We start from the raw sequence: 14095 nt of genomic DNA on the forward strand, positions 1-14095 counted from the left end.
TCACCAGAGGTAGGAGCAAAAAATGGCATCACCAATGCCATGATGTCATTTCTGGGTGAAAGGTGGAGTAAAGATTTGTGAATTTCCTGAAGCATCAAGGAGTAGGTGTGATGTCACTTCTGTGTTTCAGCTGGAAATTACATCAGAGCATCAGTGATGCTTTGCTCTGGCCACAGCATTTGCTTTGCTGTGGCCACGTCTAAGAGGCGATATGATAGCTATCTTCAAGTACTTGAAGGGTTGTCACATAGAGGATGGAGCAGAGTTGTTTCCTGTTAGAATTATAGAATCATAAAGTTGGAAGGGGCCATACAGGCCATCTAGTCCAACCCCCTGCTCTACGCAGGATCAGCCCTAAGCATCCTAAAGCATCCAAGAAAAGTGTGTATCCAACCTTTGCTTGAAGACTGCCAGTGAGGGGGAGCTCACCACCTCCTTAGGCAGTTCTATTCCACTGACTGTTGCCCCCGGGGGTTGGACCAGAACCAATGGGATAAAATTAATCCAAAAGAATTTTCAGCTAAACATCCAGAAGTTCTGGATTACAGCTAGAGGAACTTAATCATGATCACTTTGTCTTTCTAATAAATTTAAAAACCATTTTTAGTACTGGTCTAAATTGATTTTTTTGAAAAACCCCTCTGTACATTTCCCAGAAGCTGTAGTATATAGTAATTTTAGGCAAAAGTTGCATACTTAAAATCTGGAGCTTAATTTTCTTAAGTAATGAAAATGCCATTCCTTGTAAATTTCAAATTGTTAAGTGTGTCAAATTTGGGGGGAAAGAGCCAGCTTGGTGTAGTGGTTAGAAGTGCCAACTTCTAATCATGCAAGCCGGGTTTGATTCCCCACTCCTCCACATGCAGCCAGCTGGGTGATCTTGGGCTTGCCACAGATAGCACTATAATCTGCTGGTGTCCTTCCGCTCCCCAAACGCCACACTCCCCAGGCAAAATCACAGCACCTCTGAAATCCCCAGTCCAGACTTGGCACCCCGAGGGTGGAAAAAAATGGGAATAGAGAGGAAGAATTGCCTATTTGCACTGCCTGTTCATTTTTGACTGACACCCCCACCCCCTGGCCAGACTTCCAGAGCCACGCTTACCTTGCAAACTTTGTTTGGAACCATGGTGGGTGAGGAAGGAATTTGGGAGTTTCAGTGGGAAATGGGCTGGCAAGCAACGGTTCATCTCTTTCTCTCCACTGCAATCTGCCCCTCATAAGGATGGCCTTTCAAGGGGGAAGAAGCAGCTGTCTAGCATTACGCTTAACTACACTGTAAAATTTGTTTTAACCATTAGAGTTTCTCCTTGATGAAGAGCACGTATCGCGTGAGCATAAGCATCCTGCAACTAATTATTTCCTCAGCCCCGTGGGAGCTCCATACTTATAGTTCTTAATACACCAAGAGCAGAAACAGACATTTTAAAAGCACCCACTTAACCCTCATTGAAGAGGTTTCTGACTGTGTGAGAAATTCCATATTCTCTCCATGCATAAGAGGGGTCCCAGAGATTACACACATCAGAAAAAGACACCCAATATGAAATTTGGTCTCAGAGGGGAGCTGTGTTGGTCTGCATTTAAAAAGCTAGATTTGAGGCCAGTAGCACCTTAGAATCCAACTGGATTCAGAGAAGAAACTTTAATAAGAGTTCCCTTATTATTGAACAAAGGGAGCTTTGGCTCTCAAAAGCCTACATCCCACTGTTGGCTCAGTTGGGAAACTTATGTGCAGCCACATAAGAAGACTTGGTTTTCACACTCCATTTTTCACTACCAGAAGAAGTCTCAAAGCAGCTCACAATTGCCTTCTCTTCCTCTTCCCACAACAGACACCCTGTGAAGTAGATGTGGCTGAAACAGCTCTGAGAGAACTGTGACTCGTCCAAGGTCATCCAGCTGGCTGCATGTGGAGGAGGGGGGAATCAAACCCAGTTCTCCAGATTAGAGGTTACCATTCTTAACCACTGCACCACAGTGGTACCACACCACACATAAGTAATGTGATTCTTACAACAGAGTCAGTATTGGCTCTGTGATGCAGTCCAAGGACACAAAACTTGTCTGTATGGGGGAAGGGTATAGATACTTCTAGTTGCATGCTGTAGTCACAAACATGAAAGAACTAGTGTGCATTTGGGAGGCACAAAACTCCCATTGCCCATGCAATACAGAGTCATCCTATTGTTCCCCAGTGCAATGTATTTACCAAGACCTTTGATTTATAGATGGGACCTAAAGTGTGAATGACTTCTGAATAGATTTATGAATGGTGGGATGTGTCTGATTTGTATTCCAGAGATTACACACAGTCCTTTTTATATGTCTCCATCCCTTAATCAAGGCCTGAGAAGCTACAATGTTTGGACCAGGCCCATGGCTGGTATAAAAAGGCTTCACTTCATCAGTCAGACTGGAACTCTAAGGGCCTTTTCGCACAGGGATCTTTGTTGCAAATTGTTTGCGGAATGAAAAATCGCCATTTAAAATAGTGGAATTCGTCGTTATGCATACCTGCCTTTGTAGTGGAATCAGTTGCGTTTTTTAGCGTTTCCCACAGGCTTCCGGTCTCGGCAGAAATCGCTAGAAAGGAAGCGCTATTGCCAAGCTCGTCCCGCCCCTGGCCGTCAAGCAGCCAATGGGCAGCCGTTAGCATGCTCCCAAACAGCCCCTTTCCCTTTAAGAAAGGTTTTTTTTAAAAAAAACGACCCATAGCAACGAATCTAGGTAGATTCGTTGCTACGGAGAGACCCATCCAGCTGCCTAATGTGAGCTGTCGTTTGATTGTATGATCGTTTGCACGCTGCCTCGAGTGATAAAAAAAAAATCCCCCCCCCTCTCACGGGCCCGATTTTCGGCTGAATTTATTTGTAAAAAATAAAGGGACTTTATTTCAGCAAACGGGCTTTTCAGTGGTTTGTGCTTAGTGACTAAAGGTGAAGGACTGAAGCCAGGGAAGCCTCTAAACAGAAAGAGGCTCGCCGGTGCGTTTATCCCCGCTCGCTCGGAGAAAAAAAAATGGCGATCACTTCGCCGGAAGTTTGGAGGAGAGAGCCAGGGGGAGGGACTTTGAAGAACCAGCAACAATGGTAACGCACAGGTCTTTAGCGCTACTGTTGCAGATTGGTTGCAGGAGTGTATCGCTATCCGGAGGGTGAATCCACTTTTCTGGATTCCCCTGAAAGCGCCACAACAAAGCGCTTTTTGCTGATTGGTTTCAGGATTGTTGCAGATTGTCTACGACGTCGTGGGTTATGGCAAATTAGTAGCGTTTCCAAATAGCAACCATTGTGCTACTTTGAAGCCGTGCGAAATGGCCCTAATAGTTTACCCTGGAAGGAGATGTTGCCTGGATTTCCCTTCCTAGAGTTCCCCTCAGAGATAAGGGTATGAACAAGAGAACAAAGACAGATTTCTTGCTATGATAGGAGAGCAGGAATTTGAGAGGGCCTTGTTTGTCTCTTCTTACTCTGAAATCAGAGTCCAGTAGCACCTTTAAGACCAACAAAGATTTATTCAGGGCGTGAGCTTTCGAGTGCAAGCACCCTTCGTGAGACCACTTGAAAGCTCACACCCTGAACAAATCTTTTTGGGTCTTAAAGGTGGTACTGGACTCTGATTTTATTGTGCTACGTCAGACCAACCCGGCGACCCATTTGAATCTCTTCTTACTCCGTTCACACAGATATGCTTAATCTGAGAAGGGCTCGATATAAACTATGTCAGCCTGTACCAAGATTAATTTGACCAAATTTGGTGGCAACCAAATGACACCGTGGGCAATAGAGAAAGCTGGGAAGGGAATGCAGACAGCACATTCATGCCTGCCATTGACATTCAGGAGCAGTTTTCTGCCTCATCTCTTGTTATAGACAAAACGAGGGTCCTGTAGAAAGGGGCTGTGGGGGATGGGGTGCGTTAGAGAAGCTCATTTCCTGCTGTGTCCTCCTGCATGAGGAAAGCTGGTTAATGACCAGAAACTACATCCCATCAATCTTCTCATTTCACAGAGAGATGGAGCATGGAAAATTCCATTTCTCCCCCCAAAGCAAAACCCCGGCCAACAGCCCCCAGGAGGCTGCAGAGTCTCTAAATATCATAAAACTACAAACCTGTAGCCTTGATTGACACAGTGGGTTTTTGAATCCCCCCTTCTTTCTCTTCCAAAAAGAAATATTCTTGCTTGTGCTATTAATATTCCTCCTCTCCTGACTTGCACATATATAACAAATTCATTATTAGCCTGTCCAGTCTGTGCAATAATAGCATTGGATAGACTAGGCATTAATCCTGCTAATGTAAATTGACCGGATTGTGGGATTAAACAAGACGTGTGAAGGCCAATGAAGATGCTGCAGTTATTATTACCACTCTTGAACTTTGCATTTGCAATTCGGCAACCAAAAAAAGGACAAATATTATCTCCTGGAGCAACTGCCTTCAGAAACATTATGTCTAAACAACTCCTTCTTGGTTCTTGTGTCCTATTTAAATTAATTTGGAACATTACTGGCCCATGATTCACCCTTGTAACAGAATTCTAGGAATGTATATATGGATGTGCTAGCCATGCATTTCAGTGTATTAAGTTACTGACCTTAGGTGCATTTACCATTGGTTTGTTTACTGCCTGTCTTCCATCATAAAACTCCAGATGATATTCAAACACTGACCAGAACCAGCCTGGCTTAGTTTAAGCAAAGTTGCTGCGTAATGTAGCTCCACATCCAAGCTTTGAACAAAAACTGTGATTTCTTCATTATCACTATGTTCTTGCATTATGTAGACTACAATCCTTTGCATACCGATGGTCCTTGGGGGTCTGATTTTGGAGTAAACATGCAGACTCTAAGAGCCTGTTTCCTGTGCTGAACCATATCCCCCCCCCCCAGTGCATTCAGGAAATTTCCCACTAGTCCCCTATATTCTAAAATCACGGTATCTTTATTATAGTCCATAACAGTAGATTCTGGTTAATAGCCTAGTAAATTGATATGTTTGCCTTATCTTGTCCATTTTGGTGAATGCACAACTTCTATATTCACATATCTCCTTTGAAATTGAAACAACCAGCATTGCTCGGCTAACAGTATGCTGCTGTGCAGAGTTATTTCAGGTTAAGCCCACAGATTTCCGGGGAGCAACTCTGCATAGTGCCGTGCTGCAAATTGCCCATTGGTCCCATGCTGTGCAGCCTAGCTTCATAAGCATTCTCCATTGACCTCACTGGAAAACCTATCATAGGTTATTTTTAGGAACTAGGGCACAACCTGACAAAAAATGAGAGCTGGTGTGTAATGTAGGGTCTGAATGTGTCAAATGAGAAGCTCACCATTCAGATCTCAATGAATCTTACTTGGAGCTCTTAGCTAAGCAATTACCTCTCAGACTGACATCCCCTCTCTGTTCTCTCATGTGGGAATAATTAACACTGACTTGGTCTACAGGATTGTTGAAAAGATGGCAGAGGTTAAGCACACAAAATGCTTCCAGCATTCAACAAGAGGCATGCAGATGCAATGAAATTAAGTAGTAGTGTTAAAAGACTGCCACTGGGGGACACCCACAAGCGTTTCAGGCTCTAAAAAATGATGGGGTTTTAAAACTCGCATGGTGTGCCCTTCCAGCCATTCAGTATTTAGATTACAAGTAAATGTGTGGCTCACTGCACTTAAATGGCATCCTGCAGGAAATTCTAATCATTTCCCAAAGCTGAAAAACCACAAAAACACACCAGTTCATTAATTAAATCAGTGGCATTCTTTACCCGTATGTGCCAAATGATTTACTTTTAGAATATGCAAGAATAAGAGCTACTCTCACCTGAGGGATCCCGCCACTTGTGAGAAGTCACTACTCTGAGCATGCCTCCTGAGGGGAGGGTGGCAAGCACACAACAGTGACCAGTGAAAACATTTGAGAAATATCTGCCTACAGGCTGATCATTCTGCTGCCTCTCAGCATCACGAGTATCAGGGCTGATTATGCATTTACTTTGTTTATTCCATTGTGGATCATTCTGAATTCAGATTGATTTGAACTCGGGTCTTCCTCTATCCCACCCTCCCTCATTGAAACAAAAAGTTCTGCACGTGGTTAGGAAAGCTCAGAAGGGGGGGGGAGCCAAGCACAGCAGGAGCCTCTTTCTTTTCTTGAAGGGGTGGGGGGTGGGGAAGAGGATTGGAGACAGCAGAGGAGGGGGAATAAACCCAAGAGGAAAATCTCTGCCAAGAGAAGTTAGAGCTTCTGCTGAGAGAAATTAGGGTTTCCCCTTTAAGGCAAGCCTTGCAACCTGGGAAGCCAATCAGGGCTTTTCTACAGTGTTGGAGGCTTGGCAGCAAGTTATTTCAGGGAAAGCAGACAGCTGCATGGTTACTCATGCCAATTTTTCAAATATCGAGGGTTATATTTACTCCAGGATATCATGGGGAAAAGGCAGGGTCATTCTGGATCAATCATGCTTGTTGCAGAGGGAAACTTTAAAATCACCCAAAATCAAAATGGAAATCACATTTGGTGTAGACGGCAGGGATTGAACTGACCTAGGATTGGAATAAAAGCTCCATGCAGATTCAGCCGTGGCCTGGATAGTCCAGACCTTGAAGGATTTGGGTGGTATTTCCTCTAAGAAACATGATGCAGAGGCAGGCAATGGCACACCAGTTCTGAACATCCATTGCCTGGCTGCTGAACAATCACTGGATCTCCTGGCTACACTACACACATGCACTATGGTAGGTCGGTAGGTAGGTAGGCAGGTAGATCTGCATCAGGAGTGGTTGTATCATCTAGTAGCAGAATTATGACAGAATTCACTCCCTACACAGGTTGAGCAGGAAGAGATATGGCCAGAGCCAATCATGCAGAATCCCAGCATGTGGATGCTGTACATCAGGAGTTTCTAATGTTTTCCATTCTCATGGCATGCTAGCCATTCTGTCTAGGGACACCATTTGGCAGGGGGGGGGGCTATGAATATAACTCCACCTCTCGCCTACCATGCAAAAAAGACCTTCATTTTCACGCATTCGGACCCTTCATTTTCATGAAGATGACATCTCATTTCCTTCCCTCACGAGTTGAGAAACAACACAACACACTGGACTAGCCAGATGCTTCCTTTGCTTTTTCAGGAACCCCCCCCAGGTGACGGCGGCAGTGGCGGCAGCAACTGGAGCACCAGCCAAGTGACAAAGCCCCTCCAAGAGACCTGAAAAGCTGTTTCTCAGTGAGGAATAAACTGGCACCAGATCAGAACACCCAAGAGAACTACATCTGTCTCCTTTAAGTATCCTGTGTACACATTAGTGAGTGGAAGTGCTTTATGATTTCTATAGCTCCAGCCAGCAAAGCTATAGGAATGCCAGGCGTGCATAAGCACTCTCCCCGAAGTATAGACAGGCAAAATTTAAATCATGTACACTGTGACAGGGGGAGGGAATCTCTTTTATTTCCCCAGGGGGAAAATATAAACGTTAAATAGATCAAGACTGTTAACAACTCATTCATGTTTATAGCTCTGGAGACTTTGCAATTTTTGTCTGCCTTGCAGAGCCTGTTCCGTCAAATGCTGCTGAAATTTCAGTTTGTTTCCATCTTTTTCTTTTTTACTAAGATAAGGATTTAATGCTCTAGTATTTGAACTCTGCAAGTACTTTTGTGCACATATGCCACTTTTGAGTAATTTTGTGCCCACCTTTTATTCAAAGACACTAGAGATACATGCATAAGTGCATGCAAGATCTAGGTCCAAAATTGGATCCGCATGATTCATTCAGCGCTTTCTCCGTTCTATCATAGTACATCATAGCCTAGATCTGAAATCTTTTAATGATGGGTCAATTCCAAGTCCTGTGTCATTCCTGATTTTCTTTGATGTTAACTCCTCTAGATTGGAGTTTCTCCAGAATTATATCAACAGCGTTTCCAATTCTCACCGTTCTGTTGTGAGTCTTGTATTATCTAGTGTAACTTTCCCATTAAAGATCCAACTTGAGAAGGAATGAGACTACCACATAGTCTTTCAAGGTTTAGCCAAAGCCTGAATATATAAAATGAGTGCAATCAAAAAAAATGCATCTATTCAAAGAGCATATGTATTTCCAGAGATGTTATAATGCCTAAAACATGTCCGGGGTGGGGGGGGCGGGATTGTGATGTTAAATCTATGTATGTTGGCTTTCAGAGTTAAGGCCAATTGATCCCATTCAGCTTCTTCACAAGTAAATTTACTGTGGTTTTCATTCTTTATCACACATTTAAACCACAATCCTGTGTGCAGCTATAGAAGTTTACAGCAAGTCCATAAGACGTATGCAGGCTTAACTGTAAGCAGGATAGAGGGTTCTTGGTTGGCAGTATGAAAACAGGATAGCCTCCGCATTCCGTATGTCAATATAAGCAATTTTAAAATTTCTTTTCTTTTATTTTCTTAACTCAGATGATATTTGGATTTGGTACTTATCTTTGATGAATCCCAGCAGGGAGAATTGTTACCTGGCCAGAAACAAAACCCCAACTGGCTGCTCCTGTGCCCTCCTCAGAAGTTTGAGCTGCAAAAATCTTGGCAGGTGAAACTTTTTAATGACACCGAGACAAGTATTATCAGCTAGCTGTGTCTGCAGATCAAACCCCTATCCAAGGCAGGACACCAGGCAATCTGCATAGCATGCCAATTTAATAGAATATTTACTCTTTAAAAATATTCAGTGGAAAAAAACGTGCATTAGCAAGCAGGACACTTTTTTTTAAAGCCTTATTAAAAACTAATGTGATGATGATGAGGGTAGGAGGGAGAACAAGGTCTAAGATTTGATAAAAAATCAGAATTAAACAATGATCACAATCAATCAATAATGTTATGGTCATTCAGACCAAAATTTAAACAATGATCACATGCAATGAGCCAAATGTACTTTGCAGTTAATTTCAAAGCAGAAGGAAATAATATTTTTGGAGGCGAGAGATGTACATAATGCTTAATTAGCCTTTTAAGCAATACTTCAGTATCTAACTTTCCAGTCCTATGAATTTCAATTCAGTTTCTCTTGGCCTCTCTCTCTCTCTCTCTCTCTCTCTCTCTCTCTCTCTCTCTCTCTCTCTCTCTCTCTCTCTGTTTTTTTTCTTAAGGGGGGTGATGGTGGGAAAATTCTGACTGTTATATTTTCCATACACAAAAAGCAAAACTATATACTTTTGACTTAAGTGATTTTTATTAATATGAGAATGAAATGGTCAAGAAAGAATAAAAGCAGAAGTGAAATTCACTGTTATGTGCATCATCCTGCCTGTTGTAAGCCAGAGGAAGACATTTAAAAGCTGTGGAAGGTGACAAGGTATTTTTCGGTCTTGTGCAGCACCGTACATGGAAACCGTAGGATGTAGCTCTTTACTGACTCTTACCAATTCAGATCCATTCCTTCCAAGCCTATTCTAAACTGTGGGGGGTCCCTCGGGGGCAGGAAGCTGTTCATCATTTGGGTTGTCTGTTAACAGCCATGCACAAAAAAATGGCACTGTATAAATAATAAATATTAATACCTATGATTTAACTGTGTATTTTATAAAATAGGCATTTGGTGCTATGACCAGTGATTTGTGAATGTTCTCCTTATCGCATTATATTCCTCTTGTTTACTATCCTATGTACTGGTTGATTCCCTACTGTAATTTTCCTCTGTATGACTTGTATGACCTGTGTATGCTGCCGATTTGCTGTCCTGTGGTTTTGTTTTAATCTTTATACATCTGTTCCTTGTTATAAGTGTTACCATTTTGTGTTTGTTGAGTCTCCATACAATACAGCATCATTTAGCCAGAGAAGGTAATCCAAGGTTCAGGACGGACTAACCCAAGGGTGAGCTGCTTACGCTTTGTGACTGTATATTGGTGCATGTAATTCCACATCAGTGCATCCAGATTAAAAAAAAAAAAACAAGACAAAACCACACACACACACGGCCCTGATTCTTAATGGATGAAAATGGAAATTCTACTCAACAGAAATTATATTTGGAATTAGGCCTCCAGCTGCTGTCCTTAGAGAAATCAATTCTTCCCACCCCCAACATACTGGAAGTTTAGTTAACGTGCAGTGGTGCAGTTGCATGGAGCATTGGCCTCATTTAGCAGTGGAGCTTTGCAAAATTTACCTTGCCTCTCCTCACAACCATGAACATTGTTTAGAAAACCACAAGGGCAACCAAAGGGTTTCCTGTTTATTTAGGTAGAGTTCCCCAAGAACACTAAAAATAAAATAAAGGTTGCTGGACAGCCACACACCAAATTGCACCCTGAGGGACTGTACTTCAGCCTTCTGCCAGAAAATTGAGCCTTTGACTTACTGTGCTGGCTGGTTTTGGCTTCCTCTGGGCACATCAGGAATTGCTCTTTCTTGGGAAGGCAAGACTCCTGAGCAGCTAGCTCCTGGTGAGAGGGTGTAATTCTCCGGTATCCAAGCAGTGAGGACAATCAACAGGGGAAGGGCTTTCTCATTTATTCTCATCATCAGTCTGAAGGCAGAGTATTGGGATTAGATGAACTGTTATTCTGGCCCAGCAAAGATGTTTTTATCTTTTGTCCCGATGCAAGCCAGGAAATGAACTGAAGACATGACCATGTGGGGTTGAATGGCCATAGGCTGACTCCTTCAATTGGCGGTGCATCAAAAAGAAAACCTTTCTACTGCATTAGAAGTAGAGAGGTGCAGTTACTTTTACAGATGGGCTGGTATCCATGTCAAGCGCTGTGTTTGAAGGGCCTACCTTTAGCAGACATCTTGTTATAACTAGCTTGAAACAGGAACTGAGGCTAAGCTTATTTTCTAGTCGTATGGCTTCTTTACTTGGCTCATACCTTTTACTTCTTATGGAACACAAACTCTCAGCCACCCTTGACTGCTTACGGTGTCCATTTCTTCTGGAGAAACACTGTCCTCCTCAGCAAGCACAATGGGTGGGTTTTCTACTATGGATGCCACATTTTCCAGCCTCCCCAAGAAGTCCCTCAGGAGCCCTATCTTGCTGTTTTTGTGGTTGGCGTGAGGGCCACTCACATAAGATGCAGTGATAGGCTAGGAGGTAACTGAAAAATCACAGGAAAGGGGAAAGACCTTCCCCCCAAACTCCTCCTGGATTATCCTGACCTGGATAGCTCAAGTCAGCCAGATTTCATCAGATCTCGGAAGCAAAGTAGCATCAACCCTGGCTGGTATTTGGATGGGAGGCCTCCAAGGATCATGACACAGAGGCAGGCAATGGCAGACCACCTTTGGACTTCGCTTGCCTGACTGGCAGCCAGTCCTAGGTCCTCCTGGCTATATTACACACATGCCATACAATAAATAAACAAACACATCCCCAGCATTCTCTAAGCTCTCAAGGACTTGAAGAGGCCAATTTCCTCTGCCATTTTTTCTCAGAATATTCTGTGTGTCATGGAGCATGGTTCTCATCAGGCCATTTTATATGGTTGTTTTCTTTCATTTAACAAATCCCTTCCCTGAAACAGAGGTCAGCTCGTGGGCTTTTCCCATTGCCAGTGTAGCTGCTGATCAACACAGTGCTCAGCTGGTTAGTTAAACCAAGGCTCACAAAATATCCATAAAATGATAGGGCACTGCTGTGTTAGATTTGTTCATTGCTTTTTTAAAAGCTTTGTACAAGTACTCCTATGCTGGAACTGAAGAAATTACCCCCCTCTCCAAAAAGTTTTGTAAAAGTTCACCAATAGTGTAAACAGAGCTGTGTCTTTCATTACTCATTATTTCAGGGAAATATACATTAGGTACCATGACCATTGCACTATTTCACACAGTGGTTACAGTTGTGCTGTTCAGAAACAATATCCTATGGGGGTTTGAGGAATCAGAACATGCAGTAGAGAGAGACGGGTTGGCAACACCCAGGAGTAAAAATAATCTTCCCACTCTTAATAGAGGTTTAATGGGATGTTATTGATCAAGTGGATGTTCTTTGCTTTCGTGCAAAGCTTCTCTTGTCCAGTTCCACACACTATCGGCCAGAGAAGATGATACCACATCCATAAGATGTTGCTATTAAACATGCTGCTATTAAAGAGGGAAAGAGATTCTTTTGTCCAGGTTGTTGGCAACAACTACCTCCAAGTGATGTGACAGCTTGAGACCACTTACTCAACAAATTACAAGAAAATGGTTCTTGGTTCCATAATAAATGGATGCTGTTTATTAATGGATAACAAACAGATTTTTGATCTGCATAATATTCTCACATCATGATGGGGGTTTGGCATGAGCGGTACTTGGATGGGTGGTCACTAGGGATCGACTACTCGGTGGTCCTTGGGAAAAATATAAACAAAGAACAAATGTACAGCAACACAGAAACCAGAATAGTACAGATTCAAGCAGGCAGAAGGGATGCCGAGCTACTGGCAGCAGCTGAGATGCTGCAAAGGCATGGGCAGCTAGGTTGCTCCTAACTGGATATGTCAAAAGACAGGTGGAACTGGAATGGGACCGTCTGGCTCCTGGAGCTCCCAGAACACCCTGGGACCCAGAAATATTGGATTTCTGGTTTTTCCCAGGGTGGAGTGGGCAGGTTCTCAGATCCTGCACAGTAGCCCCAGACTGGTTCTGGCTCTGACTGCTGGGTGGGAGAGGATCCTACACTTCTGCAATCCCTCAGGAAACCCAGCAGAACTCATGCTTCCTGTAGCATCCAGCGATGGTCCCGCTTGATATAATATCAGAATGCAGTCTGGGCCACTTTTCCAGTCGCCCTTTGCAATGCTAATTCTCATCCCTAGCACACGCGCCTAAGGGGCACAAACACCTTGGCAGTTTCCGCATCACCGCTCGAGCAGCGGCAAAGTGGCAGAAGGTAATTTAGTCCTTCAGCTGCTCTGGCTCGATTAGATGCTGCCCTGTGTTCCTTTCCCTTTTGCGTTTGTTCCCAAAGAGACAGCCAGGAATAATTGGCTGTCAGAAGGGCAAGAACGATGATTAAGGGGCGGAAAGCTGACAACGAGAGGATGTGCTTGAAGGAGAGCTGTTTTTTCCAGCCTCAATGTAACAGCATAAGAAGTTAAGAAAGTGCCTTGCTGTGTCAGACAAAGGATTGTCTCATCCAGCTGTCCGCAGGTGCCAATGGCAGCTAGCCAGATGCCCCGAGAAACCCACAAGCAGGACCTTGAGGGAGCAGCCCTTCCCTGTTGTTTGTCCCCAGAACCTACTATTCAAAGATATCTGGCCTTTGACTATGGAGATTCTACTGAGCTATCGCCACATAAAGTCTGGTATATCATTGGTAGGCAAAATCACAAAACTCCGACTCACTCGCTTTAGCCCTGTCATGCGATCCAACTCGATGGAGAGACCAATTATGGTAGGATTGCTCAGTGGGAACGGGAAACCAGGCTGACAAAGGGCACGGTGGTTGGATGCTGATTGGAATGGACACTGGCCAGAACACTGCATGGCTGTGGGAGGCAGTGCAGGACGGGGGATCGTGGCGACAGCTGCCAAGAGTCAGACAGGGCAGAAGGGTTGATGACAATAACAGCATCACTAATAACCATTGATCAATCTGTCGGCCCTGAATTTGCCTAACCATTTTGAAAAGCCATTTAGCCAAACACATATCACCTCATCTTTCGTCAATTAATTTCTCCGTTTAATTATTCCTTTCCCCCTAATCTGACCTATGGACAATGAGGAATGGGAAAAGGTGGAATTTAAAGGCAGAAATCTTTTAAAATGCATATTGTGTGTATATGTCCATGTGGCTCGGCTAGGATCGCCTGCCCTAGGTCCAAGGATACCTTCACCTCTCCTCTACCTCTCTAGCCTTTTCTTTAGCTTGGCAATTGGTGTCACATAACTGCTGTTTTAAATGTATGAAAATGTTGATATCCTTCGATGAAAATCTCCAAGTCAGCTATCAAAAAACTAATACACTACTTCATATCATATTAAAAATGAAAACCAATGGAACAGTGAGAGATTACTTTTAAAAAACACGCTTTACTTACAGCAGTAACACTCAATTTCTGGGTAAAAACAGGATATTCCAAAAACTTTCCAATATTAAACCACCTTAAGATGTCATTTAAA

General features: G+C 43.4%; 1 protein-coding gene across 2 annotated transcripts in view; it reads left to right on the forward strand.

Moving 5' to 3' along the window:
* CYGB (cytoglobin) overlaps nt 1-9772 on the forward strand; it is a 76300-nt gene extending 66528 nt beyond the window's left edge. For both annotated transcript variants that reach the window (XM_077327687.1, XM_077327685.1), the window contains exon 4: nt 7137-9772. In XM_077327687.1, the coding sequence (XP_077183802.1) occupies nt 7137-7217 (81 nt within the window). In that variant the 3' untranslated portion in view covers nt 7218-9772. The remainder of the gene's footprint in view (nt 1-7136) is intronic.
* Nucleotides 9773-14095: the final 4323 nt, after the last annotated feature.

The sequence above is a fragment of the Paroedura picta genome, chromosome 3, assembly GCF_049243985.1.
Source record: "Paroedura picta isolate Pp20150507F chromosome 3, Ppicta_v3.0, whole genome shotgun sequence".
NCBI classification, from domain to species: domain Eukaryota; kingdom Metazoa; phylum Chordata; class Lepidosauria; order Squamata; family Gekkonidae; genus Paroedura; species Paroedura picta.